At 35.6% G+C, this 16553-nt stretch overlaps 1 protein-coding gene across 3 annotated transcripts in view; it reads right to left on the bottom strand.

The window, feature by feature from the left end:
* SPOCK3 (SPARC (osteonectin), cwcv and kazal like domains proteoglycan 3) overlaps positions 1–16553 on the bottom strand; it is a 482197-nt gene that overhangs the window by 135666 nt on the left and 329978 nt on the right. For all 3 annotated transcript variants that reach the window (XM_050791745.1, XM_050791747.1, XM_050791746.1), the window contains one exon: positions 2126–2240. In XM_050791745.1, coding sequence (XP_050647702.1) covers positions 2126–2240 — 115 coding nt within the window. The remainder of the gene's footprint in view (positions 1–2125; positions 2241–16553) is intronic.

The raw sequence follows: 16553 nt of genomic DNA, 5'->3' as shown, positions 1-16553 counted from the left end.
TGCCTCTCTTTCTACGCACAATTGAACACAAATGATCCTTATCCCTTGATGATATGACTTTTAAAAGTTTGCTTCTTGATATATTAATATACACACTATACAGAAAATTTGAGTAATGTGAAAAATAATTATTGCTTATTCACAAGAGATCCTCTTTTCAGATGTATTACCTTCCATCTTTAATGCACATAGAGTTCCTTTTGCAGCTTGTGGTTGATTATCATAAATTAATACTACATCAAAAATACCTTTTCATTCAAAAATCAGTCTAAATACAGGAAACCTCATTGAAGTAAAATCTCATTGAAAGGCTGTGATACATTAGAGATATACACTTACTATGACCACATTTCAAATGTTGTGCTTAATAGCCTTCGGTGAAAACATTGGCTCATGGATAGTGAACCTGGTAGGACTTGTTTCTCACCTGAAGCGATTTTCAAAGATAAATGTGGTCAATTGTGTCTTCAATTTAATTGTGAAAATATACTCTATCAGGAGTGGTAATGAGGAAGGCACAAACATCAAAGAATTTCAGTTAAAATAAAACCACAATTAGCTTTTGGATTATCTGGGAGCTAATTAGTATATTCAAGTTGGTACTGAAAGTCTTTATTTGTGCCATGTTGAAAACGGTGGATTGGAGGAGATGAGGGCTGAGGACTACAGAAGGACCCACAGTGGTCAAACTTAGACTAGGGCGAGTCAGCAAGGTTGAGGCTTAAAGAACAGGGCTCCTGGGCAACATACATGGTGCAGTGTATACTGCTTGGGTGATGGGTGCACCAGGATCTTACAAACCACCACTAAATAACTTACTCATGCAGCCAAATACTACCTGTGCCCCAATAACTTATGGAAAAAAAAGAACAGGGCTCCTGGAAGGCAGTGTGGCATCTCTCTTCTACCAACTGGTGTCATTCTTCATATGATCTAATGATTGAACACTAATTTACCATTAATTTTCAAATTTTCAACTAATTTATTTTTGAATAATAAAATTAACTAGTCTCTCTTAAAGGCAATGCGATAACATTTAGTTTCATTTTGTTTTTTCATCTTAAATATTACTTAATGAGTTAAGACCAATACAAGTGGCACAACTGAGGTTTGGAAGTTATATCTGTAATAAAATATTTATATGGTATTGTAATATGGAATAACAAGTATATCATGCTCAACGAAATACATAAGTTTATATTAAAGAAATTTCATACTCAATACATTTTTACTATTTGAATATCCATTCTTCACATTTTTAAGGAAAAAGGGGAAAAATTACTTATCCACAGTAAGAAGGGCATCCAATAATAATTATTAGGAGAGTTCAATAGTAATAAATTATATGATAACTGTTGAAGACAGTACTCTAATGCTCTAAAATATCTTTTGACTTAAAGATGTATCTATTCTCCACACTTCCTTCTTTATCTAGAGGTGCTAAGGACTGGAGCTAGCAGCCATGGAGACTTTTTACAAGGGAATAAACAATATTTCAAATATAATAATGATACCATGTACACTATAATAAATAGTCTTAAGAAAAGTCAGGTTATATACTATAGTACATATCTGGTTAAATGCATTTTATTTTTATTAGATAGTAAACTAATGAAAACAATGATTAAAGACTTCATCTGGTCAAAAAAAAGTTTAACTTATAAAATTATTACACAGGAAATTATGAAACACAAACTGCATACATGGGGCAGACATCTTTATTTAAAATGGTTAGTATTAATTGAGCAGTTGCAGATCTGATCAAACAACTTAATTACTGGTTTATCAATAATCAGTTTGCTGCTCTAAAAGAAAAATATAGATCTAAAACACGTTTTAGACACAACTATTTACAGAATGCATTGGTTTAGATTTCTTCTATATGATGAGCACATAGGAAAGAAGTATCTAGTTATTACTATCAAAATAAATATAAATCTATAGAAAATCATTTTTTGCTATAATAGTTGAGACTAACAGGAAAATATCTTCAATAAAAATATAAATGATATTAGGCATTTTTATAAGAACAAACTTCACTGTGTATTTAATGACAACATTTATTGCAAAACATTTTAGTAGAGAGGGATGAATGTAAAATTATAAATATATTTTTGTCACTTACCTCTCTCAACATTTCTGCTTGTACTGGTGGGCTTATCTGAAGGACATGGGCAATGTCCTTCACATTTGACTGAGATCTGTTTTCCTAAGACACATGCCTGATATTCTAGTTTGCACTGTATAAAAAGAGAAAAGAAAGTAATTCAAATGCTTTAGTTATATCAGCAGAAACTCAAGAAATTTTTAGAAAGAAAGGTAATTTTACGCATATAATTTGGAGATTTTTCCATGAGCTAATACATCTCCAATACTAAAGTGCAGTTTTACACACTTACGTAGTGTATCACTGCTCCGTAAAGAAGGCAGAAACGCAGTTGCCTTGGTATCATTTTAGTGAACAATCACTGAGAAATATAGTAGTTTTAAAAGTCCTTCTTAGTTTGCCAGATCTATTACATGACATGAATAGAAAATTTTAGAATCAAATGGAGAGAGGCATTACATAGAGTTTGACAGTACATCTCTTGAGCTTCTTAAATGTAATCTCGGTTTTGGTTACTTAAGTAAGCATGTCTTCTCTTACTTATTGAACTCTAAGTTTTGGCTACAGAGACTCTATGCATCAGTCTTTAGCCAGTGGCTTACACAGCATCAAATGGCCCATCTTATATCACCCTAGGCAAAGAATTATAAAATATATATTTGTAAATTGATGTGTTTGTCAAATAGTTCTATAGTTTCTTGTGGTTTCCCACAAACATAGCACTATAGCTCCAACACACATTCATACACATAGAGAACAAACATATATATTTACATACAAAATAAATCAAATAATTATGTAGCCTTTATATAATATACTCTGTGTGCATATATATTTCACATGTACTTTTGGTGTGATGATGTGCTTAGTGTCTCTCTAATCCTTGTGTGCAAATGGTTTTTAGACTGAATTTCCCATAGGTCTTACATTGGAATTAATGTGCATTTGTAATAAGATATTGTCACCTAAGAATGTTTCTACAAGCCCCAGACTTTATTTCACTTGTTTTACATAAAACAGTATAGCATGCCTCTCTTCTCTCCTGTGGTGCTTGTATGACCACAGGATTGAAAACAATTAAGACGGTGATGACAGTGCATTTCTGATTCCACCACACATGTAATGGAAAATGATAAATAAGTGGTCTAGAAGAGAGGAATGCCTGAATCTAAATTTTCTGCGTACCATCTTCTAAAAGTGATGGGGCTAGTTGCTCAAATGTTTTTAGCCTCAATTTTCCCATTAAAAATCTGGGGTAATGATACCTAATTTCCAGAGTTTTAAGAAGCAAACAGCCAGTTTTTCTCCATGCAGTGGCTATCATGAACCAGGCTCTCGGTAAATGCTAGTAAAAGCTGAATACTCTTAAACAATTAAAAATATTATGACACATGAGATTTTCATTTGTTTGCTAACTTCTTAGTTTAGTTTTAGTTGTGTTTGGCTTGATTTTTTTTTTTTTGTAAACATTACTCCTGGTAGAATTTTAAGCCTAAGTATCTTTCATTTATTTCTAAGATAATATTTTATAACTGCATATTTGACATGATTAAAAATTATACTCCCCGTTATGTGGTCAATTTTAGAATAAGTGTGATGTGTCGCTGAGAAGAATTTATATTCTGTTGATTTGGGATGGAGAGTTCTATAGATAGATGTCTATTAGGTCTGCTTGGTCCAGAGCTGAGTTCAAGTCCTGAATATCCTTATGAATTTTCTGTCTCGTTGATCAGTCTAAGATTGACAGTGGGGTGTTAAAGTCTCCTGCTATTATTGTGTGGGAGTCTAAGTCTCTTTGTAGGTCTCTAAGAACTTGTTTTATGAATCTGGGTGCTCCTGTATTGGGTGCATATATATTTAGGATAGTAACTCTTCTTGTTGCATTGATCTTTTTACCATTATGTAATGCCCTTCTTTGTCTTTTTTGATCTTTGTTGATTTAAAATCTGTTTTACCAGAGATTAGGATTGCAACCCCTTCTTTTTTTTTTTTTTTCTTTCCATTTGCTTGGTAAATCTTCCTCTATCCCTTTATTTTGAGCCTGTGTGCTCCATCTTTTAAGAGTCAATAATTATCTTCCTACTCTAAAAGAAATAGATCTTGCTAACTAAAGTAATATGACTTCTTTAGTGGTTACTGCCATAATTTACTCAGAGAAAATGATTTTAAAATTAAATAGGGTAGACTTTCTGGCTCCAATCGACAAATGCACCAGTGACTAATTTAATTCCGCTTCAGCTGATATCAAGAAGCACTGAATGCACCCAATAGCTACTCAGATTACTCATGTCTCTACAATATTTTTATTTTTTCTTGTCAAGTAACTCCTTAATGGACAGTTGAAATTCTTAACTAGCCTTGTGACAAATGATTAAAAATTGTTAAGGACTTTGAACAAGTTTATAGTAGCATATTGGTCCTTTCAAGAGAACAAAACACTTTCAATGGTATCATTATGTTTCATTATTTAATGCTTCAAAAATGGAAAAAAAATGCTTTTGTCAGTAAAATCAGTAAAATCATATTGGTCCTTTCAAGAGAACAAAACACTTTCAATGGTATCATTATGTTTCATTATTTAATGCTTCAAAAATGGAAAAAAAAATGCTTTTGTCAGTAAAATCACAGCGCATTTTTAAATGTAATTAAAAAGTCCAATATCTAATCAAAAGTAGACATAAATAGTTAAGCAATTATGAATGTTTTAGTGAAAGCCAAATGAATTATATGAAAGTTTGGAACTTCAAATTTAATATTCTGCACTGTAACTTCTGTTAACTTAATATTTCAGAACCCTGAACTGGCTCATATAATAATTCTGATTCATGACATAATTTAAGAAAAGTTCAGGAGCAACTGTTAGTGGTATATGAGCAGACAAAGCCAAAAGTCAATATTAATCTTAGCAAATATTAAATTTTACCATCTGAATATATGTTTATCTCCCTTCATACATGTGTTATACCACACTCATTTATGCTTTAAATGTAGTTTATTTAGCAGTGATTTTTTAAATATAAAGAACATAAAAGCCTGGCAAATACTTGAATGAAAAACAAACATACAACAACTATTAGTTTATTAATAACAGGAATCACATTTTCTGCCCAAAAGTTGATGAGTCATTTTTTACTCGTTAGGCACTAGAAAAATAACTTACAAGAGAATTACATAATCTTTACAAAAATTTGGTTAATTCTTCATAAAAATATGTTTCACCTTTTAGCTTTCTTTCTCAAAATTACAATTTAAACATTTCAAAGCTGTCTTTATGATTTTCAGGAAATGATAAAATTATAGCTTTGCAAAAGTTACTTCATATGTGAAATGATTTCAGAATGATTCTAATCAACAACTTTTTTTCTATGCATTTCTATGAAGAATAACAGAATCAGATGTATAGCAAATACGCCCTTTGTATATAATCATACGATTTTAGCTACTTTTTATCAGAAAGCTACTTAGTTTTACTCACTTATGAATTAATTTTGGAAAAAAATTCCATGGAGAATTTTACTCAAAGAATATCAGGACATTAAAAATGCTACTTTCAAATATTTTTTAGCTATATCCACTGATTGCATTCTAATTAATAATGTTCAATTTACTTAATTACTACAAAGCTGAAATATTTATAAAGGTATATGTGAACTAAAATATCACATAAAGGCCAAGCTCATTAGTCTATAATTACCAAAAAACGCAAATAATGTAGTGAAAGACATGATTAATGCATTCCTGATTATCTAAGACCCTGAGTATTGAGATCACTTAAGTTATGAGTTCTTGTGAAAAGCAAGCCTGCAGATGATTTTGACACTAGTCACAGAAAGTTATTTTATAGTCATTTGTTTAATAAGAGGATTGAAGAAGAAAATATGATCATACTATTGGACAAAAATGCAGCATATGAAAAAGATTCCACCTTCAGTGTCAGCAAACACTGGGACAGGCTGTTGTTACCAGTTTTCAAGCTGATGAAATCATCATGGCCCTGATATATTAGAGCAGAGGTTTTCAGCTGGGGATAATCTCGCTCCCCCCTTCTTGGGGACATTTGAGACATTTTTGTTTGTCACAACTGGAGGCAGACGGGAGAGTGATTGTTTCTGGCATCTACTAGTTAGCAGCCAGGAATGCTGCTAAACATCTTACAATGCACATAACAGCCCCTACTGATAGAATAAAGATTTATCTGGCCTCAAATGTCAACAGTGCCCAGATTGAGAAGCCTTGATTAGGCATTAGTCTACTGTAATGCAATGAAAGGGTTAATTCAATTCTCAACCTCTCTTACATATTTCCCTTAAGAATTAGGAATTTTTTCTTGGGCATTCACTAAAGTAATCCATATAAAATAACAATTCTACAAACCAACTGCCAATAACAATTCTACAAACCAACTTAATTATCTAGAGAAACCAGAAAATACAAACCAGCTAAAACAAGAAAATATACAGTTGACAATGGCCTACTTTTGTTAAGGCACCACTATATGTCAAACACTGTGTTAAGCAGTTTAGATGTATTATTCTTTTGATCATAAAAATAAGATGCACATATTTTTACAATACATTTTTCAAATGAAGTTTAGAAAGCTTATGCAACTGATAAAAAATATATGGCTGAAATGGTATTCAAGCACTATTTTATAGTTCTAATGTAGAACAAGTACATAATCAGCAGAGAAATAGCAGCAATGTTATTTTTCTTATGGTAGCGATACAAGTTTTCATTCAAGTGAAAAAAAATCAGAAAATATGGAATGTCATGAATCACTTTTTTATTCCCCATTTTAATCTATCTTGGACGGACTAATGTATTATATTTTTAATGCCGTAAATAGCCAATATCAAAGCCATGCTTTGAACTCTCATAAACAGCATTCCTCATATTCAGCTGCAGCCAACCCTTTCCCAAGAAAACACCGTTCACTAAGATTCTTCTGATCCCTATTGAATGGTGTTTCCCATTCAAACATAACCACAAGAGGAAATGAAGACTCCAGCCTTAAATCCATTTGTTCATCCAATCAGGATATATCATTTACACAGAAATGCCTTAATTGTAGCATACATACACACACAGGAAGTTAACCCCAGTAACAGCGTTAAGAACCCCTGCACCACAGTGGACACTACACCATTGTTCTCTCTGGAACACTCTACATTTCATCACGGAATACCACCCTGCGTCATTGGAGGAGCATTTCCTTTTCTCACCAGAAACTTGATTTCAAAAAACTTCTTTTTATATCACAAAATGTTATATTAATAATATATCATACTGGCCTCACCACAGGGAAAGAAATGCTTGTACCACAGAGCAGGTGAGAATCATTTTCCTGCTTTCTTAATTCAATCAGAGGGAAGAGAGGCAAGTCCCTTGCAAAGACAACACTAGAGATGTGAGCATAGGTGCTCCTAGGCAAACTGAAAATGAGAAATGGACCCACAGAGTCCTGAGAATATTAAAATTATTAATTCAAGCAGTCTTTAATGCTCACAGATATGCAAGTTAATTTTTCATTATACCTTATGCTTCAAACTTTAGGCATTCAAGATAGCATCTAGAAACTGGGCATTGTAAAGGAGTAGTTGAATTTAAGCTAACTAAGCTGAGATGAGGGAAGTAAGGACACTACAACCCAGGCTAGTAAGTGCGCAATCCTTGTCATGTAGTCATGGACAAATTAAAATACTGCTCCAGTTGGTAACCAGATTAACCGACCAAGGAGAACTGCCAGGAAAATAAGTAACAAAACTATACCTAAACCTTAGCTTGCTAAACACATTCTCTCATATGTACTATATCCTTTGGACCAGTATATCTCTAATTTTCCAAACAGGAATTATTAGTAGGAATATTTTATTTTTCTCCCAAAGCTAAACACATCTCAAAATACTCTGCAAAACTTTCGCATTTGACACAAAGCTCACAACAGCCTGTAGTGGCATATCAGAAAATGCCCAAAAGAAAACAACTGGACACATGGATGATCCTAAACTTCAAAATGTGGTAATAAATTTTAAAAATTGAAAGATCAAAAGGCTAGTAGGTTTATCTTATAATAATTTGATTTTATTTGTTTAATTAAACTTTGTCATTCAAATCAAAATTCTTGTTTAAATTATTATGGATTCATGTTGCTTTCAATTAAAATAGCTTCAAGTAAAATAAAACCTATAAAAATATGTTGTTTAATGATTTGTATGATACATGTGATTAATAAAATAATTTTTACTTACTCTTACCTTACTTTTTAATTATTTGTCTTAGTATATAATACAAGCTTTGTCAAATAACAACTAATAGGATTTTTCAAAGAGATACAAGTGTTCTTAAAAATAATAAAAAATAAGATGAGAGTAGAAGGTCATGAGGATAGCATTTCAGAAGAAATTAATTTTACAGATATAAATGAGAGTCAAATTTTTAAAAGAATGGAAGTAAGCAACAAGGGATACACTGTAAAAAAAAAAAAAAAAAATGTAAGGAGCAGAAAGATTCAGGGCAGAAGGTTAAATTTAGCTAACAAGAGAAAAGACTTTGAACACTTCAAAGCAGTAGATGATTTCAATGGTTACCCAAACATAAAAATACTGACGTGTGATAGCTTGTACATACATTTCAATGTCTATGTGGTTTACATAACTAAATTGTTATATTAACTGCTTTAAAATACATAAAACATGAAGAAATTCCTTGTTTATTATGCTTAAGAAATACCAAGGGCTTATTTTAAAACATGTACTATTTTTATAACCAAGATACATGTTAAATGATCAATGGTCCCCAAGCCGTTTTATGCACTGGTAGCAATAGTACATTTTGGGATTTCTAAATGTGAAAGACGGGCAAGAACTGGTGAATTTAGCTTTGACACAGTTATACGAACACATAAAACGTAGCGTTTCCTCTGAGTAAAGTCTCCCCTTGAGTAAATCTGAGGGATTAACCTAAAAAGCCATGATTTCCTGAGCCTTAAAATGCCCTCGGTTACTCACTTCAAGAAAATTTGTACATCTGACACCAGGGCTCAGAACACACATTTGGGAAGGAGAAGTCCTGGCAATGGTGTCATAGTGAAGAGGAAGGAACTGTTAATCAGAGCGGTTAAAACATTAAGAGTAAGTTTCTATAGGAAAAGTGACTATAAAAAGGAAGAATCATGAGGTTAACATGAAACAGAGAGAGTGGAAACAAACTAGTTAACCTTTCAAAGGTTAAAAATACATTAACTAGTTAACCATTCAAAGGTTAAAAATACATTAAATATTGTAAAAAACAATAACGATTTTTCTAGGATTCGCATGCACAAAAACACGTCTGGAACCATTTCTATAGGCACCTTGTGTATTTATGTTGTTAAGAAACACACAATATACTCAACATGAGATTATACTGATCTCTCCAATTCCATTTGTCAAGAGGAACACACTCTGGGTTATCAATCTCAGGGGAGAACCCTACACACTTCAGTCTATTGCATCTTAACATGGGAGTCACCAAGAGAAACTTTCACAAGGCAGCCCTGGAAGAAACAATGCTTTACTCACTTGGGGAAGAGACAGAGCAAGATGGGCTTCAATGTGTTCGGACCCTGCCCCCACCCATGGCTAATGGACCCTCCAGCAGCTGACACAAGGCAACTGATGCCCACCCATTTCCTGCTGCAGTAGAGGGACCCAACCTCTCTTATACGGAATCTGAAATCCTGAAAGCTTTGGGCCTGCCTGGGGGCCACAGAAGTGCATGCTTAAGCAGAACAAAGGAACACTCATTACATTTGAAACAGGAAGAGATACTCCCACACAAGGTGCTAATACAAGCACAGGCTGTGTGGCCTTCCTATCTCTCGGTAAGGAAGTGTTCCAGGCTCATGGCCCATCTTTATGTGGATGAGTGGGGGTCAAAAGACTGCACATGAGATTACCTTCCCCAATGCCAATCCAACATATCAGCATTCTTTGCCGCTTGCCTTTTTCCATGTTTGTAAATATTTTCTCCGTGAATGAGAAACTTACATTTAGTTATATGTTCAACCAATTTTCTTAAATGTGCAATAGAATCTGTCTTACATTCTTGCTGCCTTCTTCTGCAGTATAAAATTCTAGGAACTTTTCCAACTACACGGCCCATGTTCTTAAATACAGGTGAGTTTACCATCAGGACTATATTAGAGAGCTCAACTCTTCCCCTCTTCACCAATCGGGGGTCCCTCTGATTTACTTTGAGTCAGGGAGGGCAGGGGAAAAGATTAACTTTTTTTTCCCCTGTAGCTCCATCAATTACTAAGATTACTAATATCTCACTATGTGCTGATGAGATATGACAGTTTGTCCCTGTAAAAATTGCTTTATATATCTCAAGACTATTTTATTATATACTTCCATGATTGGAACTATTGTATCAGATTTTCCAGTTAAATTAACATATTCATCATTATGTAATAATTCTCTCTGCCATTTTCTGTGGTGTTTATGTGAAAATCTAGTTTGTCTAATATTAATAGAGCTGCCCTATTATTGTGTAGTGTTGGGGACAAGTACCCAATGTATTGCTGTACCTTGTGGGAGCAGAGACACTGACAGCCTTTTGTTCTGTATTATCTATTCAATTTTGTTGTTTTAGGAAATACAGTTGCAAGACAGAGATAGTGTCTAAGTACAATATTCCTTTGTTTCTGGCCCAGGGTATTATGTCTTCTGCCAACCTCCAAGAAATTGCAGCATCTTGCAAATAGGATAAAATTTTCAGACCCTTCACAATTCTAGTGGTTTTTGGCAATGACAATGAGATGCTGGCTGAAAAGTGACTTTCTGTAAGTGAAAGAACAGAGGTCCCACAGACCATATTAGAAGACCCAGTAGTGAATTCTATCACCCAAATCATGAACAAGGGTAGTGAAAGGCTCACCCATATTCTCTGTTATTAAAAGTTTCAAGCCTAGTCTGGGTGCAATGGCTTATGCCTATAATCCCAGCACTTTGGGAACCCAAGGCAGGCGGATAACTTGAGGCCAGGAGTTTGTGACCAGCTTGGGCAACATAGTGGGATCCTATCTCTACACAAAAATTAAAAAAAAAAAAGGGGGGGCTGGACTGGTACTGTGCACCTGTAGTCTAAGCTACTCAGGAAGTTGAAGCAGGAGGATCATTGAGCCCTGGAATTCCAGGCTGCAGTGGTCTGATTTTGTCAGTGCACTCCAGCCTGTGTGACAGAGCAAGACCCTCTCCCTAACATAGAAAAAACATTTTTCATGTCTGGACAGTAGGTTTGGTTCAGACTGTTCCAATGTGTTCCAATGGCACTTTGGTCAGTTATTGCTCACTCATCTCTGGGCAAGGGGAGGAAGGGTTGTTATTTTGACAGTGGGTTCAAGGTTTCTCTCTCTCCAAGTGAGACAGAAGGCCCAGTACACTCATTCCCATATACTGAAGAACTTTGCTATAGGGAGTGACTCAAGCTTTTAAGACTGTATTGGATGCAGGCACCCAACCCAAGTCACTATCATATCTGGTTCTGTTGGAGAAGGTGGCACAGGTTTCAACTGGTAGGGTTTGGGCAGGGTTTACACTATGAAAGGTAATAAGGAATGTAAGCCAACATGAACTTTCATGTGAGGCTTTTGGGGCCAATTCAATGCATGCTATTCTTGCTTCCACATCTGAATTCACATTAGGTAGCGATGTGCTATGTATTTGTACTTTTTTGTCTGGTAAACGGTAGAAGAGATTCTTCCCTACCATGAGTGAGCCAAGATCCATGTGTAAAGAAGTTTCCTTGTGGGAGGTGGAAACCTCTTATCGTTTGCCACAAATAGGTGCATATAACTTCATACAATGATTAATTTCCTGTGTCAATCTGAATGGGCTAAGGGATACCATATAGATGGTCAAACATTATTTCTGGGCATGACTATGAGGATGTTTCCAGAACAGATGAGCATTTGAATTGGTAGACTGAGTACAGAAGACCCTCTCACCAATGTGGGTGGGCATCATCCTATTCGTGGAGAGTCTGGATAGAATAAAAAAGGCCGAGGGAGTGCAAATTGCCTCTCTGTTTGAGATATCTATCTTCTGTCCTCTGACATCAGCACTCATTTCTCTCAGGGTTTTGGACTCACATCTGGGACTTACACCATCTGTCCCTTGACTCTCACACCTTGGGCCACGGACTGAATTACATCATCAGCTTTCCTGACTTTCCTGCTTGTAGACAACAGATCTTGGTACTTGTCAGCATCCATTACCACGTGACTCAATTCCTGTAATAAATCTCCTCATCTCTCTCTCTCTCTCTCTATCTCTCTCACCCTCTCTCGATATATACATATATGGGTTGTAATTCTGTGGATAACGCTAACAAACCTTAAATGCCTACAACTTTTCCTATGCAGATGATACCCTGTTGTTTGTCAAGTCCAAAGTCTCAATCTCAATGACTCTGACTGCAGTATTATTACACCTCTGTCAGAAGAGATAACTGATAAACCCTAACAAAGTTTGGCATCTGTTCAGTATATTTCTTTTCTTTCTTTCTTTTTTTTTTTTGGAGACAGAGTCTTGCTCTATCACCCAGGCAGGAGTGCAGTGCCATGATCTCGGCTTACCTCAACCTCTGCCTCCCAGGTTCAAGCAGTTCTCCTGCCTTAGCCTCCTGAGTAGCTGGGATTACAGGTGACCACCACCACACCCATCTAATTTTTTTTATTTTTAGTAGAGATGGGGTTTCACCATGTTGGCCAGCCTAGTCTCGAACTCCTAACCTCATGATCTGCCTACCTTGGCATCCCAAAATGCTGGGATTACAGGCATGAGCCACCGCTACTGGCCCCTGTATACTATATTTCTTAGGGCTATGTGGGTGGATTTACAATGCTGATCTCTCCAACAGTGAAGAAAAACTACTATCTCTTTGATTTTTGTCACCAAAACATAGACCCAAAACCTTATTGCATTCTTTGGGTATTGGAGAGAGCATTTTCCCCACTTCGGCATTCTCCTTGGTCCTTGACAAGTCAACTAAACCAACAGGCTGATTTGGAAGCCACCCAGCAAGTTGTGTCACATCTCCTATCTGTGGGGTTCCACAACCCTAATGAGCACCTTTAGCTACAAATCTCTACTGAGACTTTTTCTGATAATGCTGTCGCTGTTCCAGTTTTACCAGCTGACTCTGACAGCATCACTGTACTATTTAAAACTAGTATGTGTCATATGTTAGCTCCTTGGACTACTTGCAGTCTGACAACAGTTCACCTTTTATCACCAAATCTATTCAGTAATGGGTTGACCAGCAAGGTATTTAAGCACTTTCCATGCTCCTGATCATCCCAAGAATCTGATATTGTTAGGCATCGGGATTGGCTCTTAAAAAATAAACTCAAAAAGATTTATGTCTTTGCCTCCCTCACCCCTACATGGTTCACACACCTTAGTAAGGCAATTTGGTCCCTGAATTTTGCTGTCCCCAGAAAAGGAGTATACCCTCTCACTGGCTCCTGGGTAGTGAATAAGATGAAAGGAGGTTATATATACCTATTTTAAACATTGAGGAGTTCTCTTTACTTCCCCTAACAGCAACTGCAGGCTGTCCTGGTTGCTGCACCCTCCAGTTGGCAGCCTGTCCAAAGGGAGCCTTAGGGATTCAAACTCAATTGTGGATCACACTGCTCTTTGATTCCACTGACAGTAGTCCACGCAGGCCACAGATGAAAACATAATGGGTCTCTCTTTATAAAACTTCCCCTGTCCCACCTAATAGACTCTTATGGACACAATGTTCTTGTGTAAAGTTTAGGAGTTGATGGAAAGAAAGAAAAATTTTAGTGACTATAATGGGACCCACTAATCTTGTGGTGATAGAAGGCGAACAACACCAGGTATTCCTGGAGAGGGAACACCTTAGACTCTGCAATAAATAGAGGGACAAGAAACATTCATGAGCTTTTGTTTTTCCAAGCCACGCTGACATCTTTGCTCCCCAAGGAAAATGCCCTTGTGTGTCTTCCAAAATGTTGCAAGTGTCTTAAAGTTAACTGCGTGCTGGATCTGACTTCCCCAGACCCTCCTTTTTCCATTTCACTTAACCTTACCAGAGAAGTCTAGAAACAAGAGATGGCACCAGCTCCTGAACCTCCCATGTAAATCACCTGTCAACACCATCAGACGTCTTTACCACCTCCCCTCTCATTCTGTGGGGTGAATGAATGCTACCAGTCTGGTTGCTAGACAAACCAAGACAAATTAGGCACACTTCCTTCAAGCTATCACTCCAAAAACAAGGAGTAGAGTCTATTATTCTAACTGAATTGGGAAACCTGAGATCTGACAGCAGGCTGGAGAGCCATATTTGATATACTGTCAATCTATGTTCCATGAACAATATAGGTCCCACCTGCAGAGTCACATCAGTTTTAACAACACTTTCTTTCCGGGGCACCATATGCACTATTAGCATTGTACTTCCGGAAAGGAAACCAGGCATTAACTTGCTTTTGTCCTGAAAATAGAGTGACATACACTTCAGGGGTGGTCTTAGAGACCCTCATCTACTTTAGGAAACAGCACCAGTAGATAACGTAGCCCTCAGCTAACTCAGGAGCTCTCTCTAAAATTAATTTATCACAGGTGACATATTTCCAAGTGTGACACCAGGCTCATTACTTATGGACACCATGCAAGAAGTTCTTTTTGTAAGAGGAGGTATGCATTAGAAAAGTTGATAATAAATGTTTCACTAACAAATTTTGTGAAGTGAAGTGAGCAATGACAGGACGTTGTTTCTGAAAGGCATTCAGGTCAGTCCCAGTCCACTGACCAGATATTTTGGATGACACAATTGTCCAAGACGCCTCTCTGTAGGTCAAGTAGTGACATCTATGCAATCACTAGTGTATCCTGCTGTACCTGACTTAATTCCATAGGCCAAGTAGAAAGGCCAAGACAAAAACGTAAGGCAAAAGTCACATTGGATATATAAGGTAGATCTGGATGATGTATGTGATGTTTCCAGGAGGCTGGCTCTGAGACCCTGGAGTGGGGGGTCGGAGACACTGCTGAGATAAATTTTGCTTGCAGGTTTGTATCATCCTCCTGCTTAGAGTTCTCTCCATGATATCCTTAATTAAAGGCTACATGAGATAAATTGAACAGATTTGGTTCAAATACCTGTTGATGGAGTGGCCTACGTAGAGGAACATTCTCTAGAAGCCAAGATGTGGAAACAAAGGTCAGATACTGTTTGGAGGCAGATCTCCTGGGTTCACTCACATTTTTGCACATCATGCAATCAGAGGCACTGACAGCTTTTGTTCTGTGTACTCTTTTCAAGGACGTTTATGTAGCAAATGGATTTAGAAAGTATTTCCTTCTGAAATACTGGCTTTTGAACTTTTAAAAATTTTCTTTTAATATTGTAAGTGTACATTTCCACCGTTTTTTGCATCACATTAATCTTGCTGAATACTTTTTGTTGGTATAATGGTACGGTATTTTTGGTAGGTCATATGGCTTTTCTGTCTGGATGGACTTTACTTTGGTAATCTCTCATTTTACTGTAATGTGTCTGGACTTGGGTTTCTTCTTGTTTATCTTACTTGGTATACACTGTGTTTCCTGTACTTGTGGAATCATGTATTTCATCACTTCTGGAAAATTCTCAACCAAATTCTCTTTTAATATTTTCTCTGTGTTATTACTTCGGATTACTCTTTCTATATTTCATATTAAACTTTGGATACTTTTTCATTCTACTCTACAGTCTATATATTCTACCTTTTTGGGTAATTTGTCAGAAACATGTATGTGTATGCATGTACACACATATAATATATATATAATATTTGCATATATTGCACACATGTAATATATATGATACATACATATATTACAGTTTATTATTGTATGTTACATACATAATACATATACATGTACACACACATATATATAAGTTGTAGTTCATTATCTTCAAGTTCATCTAATCTGCTGTTTAATCTACTGACTTAATTTTTAATTAAATAATATTTTAATTAAATAAATGATATTTGGTTCTTTTAAAAGCTGAGTTTTTTTTTTCTGAAAGTATATTTGGTATTGTTTGAATATTTCAATATCATTTTTAAATTTTTAAATACTTCATACATTAATATATATTATACAGTTGATGTCTGTTAAGGAGCTGAGAACATTTAAGGGATTCTCCCGATACTTGGAAGCCTCAATATATACATTCTCTGTAGAAATCTATTATGAATTCAGACTTCTAAGGATTCCACAGAATTTGTTCGGCCAACTCAAATTCACAAGCAATTAAATAAATATTATAAATAAAGGAGCACACCAATACAATACAAATAAACTAATAAACAAAATGAGGCAAGCTAACAGGAGCAAGAGTGAACAATGCCAACAGCAAGAACAAGGCAAGATTTGTATTT

The sequence above is a fragment of the Macaca thibetana genome, chromosome 5, assembly GCF_024542745.1.
Source record: "Macaca thibetana thibetana isolate TM-01 chromosome 5, ASM2454274v1, whole genome shotgun sequence".
NCBI classification, from domain to species: domain Eukaryota; kingdom Metazoa; phylum Chordata; class Mammalia; order Primates; family Cercopithecidae; genus Macaca; species Macaca thibetana.
This window is presented reverse-complemented; position numbering and strand designations above follow the sequence as displayed.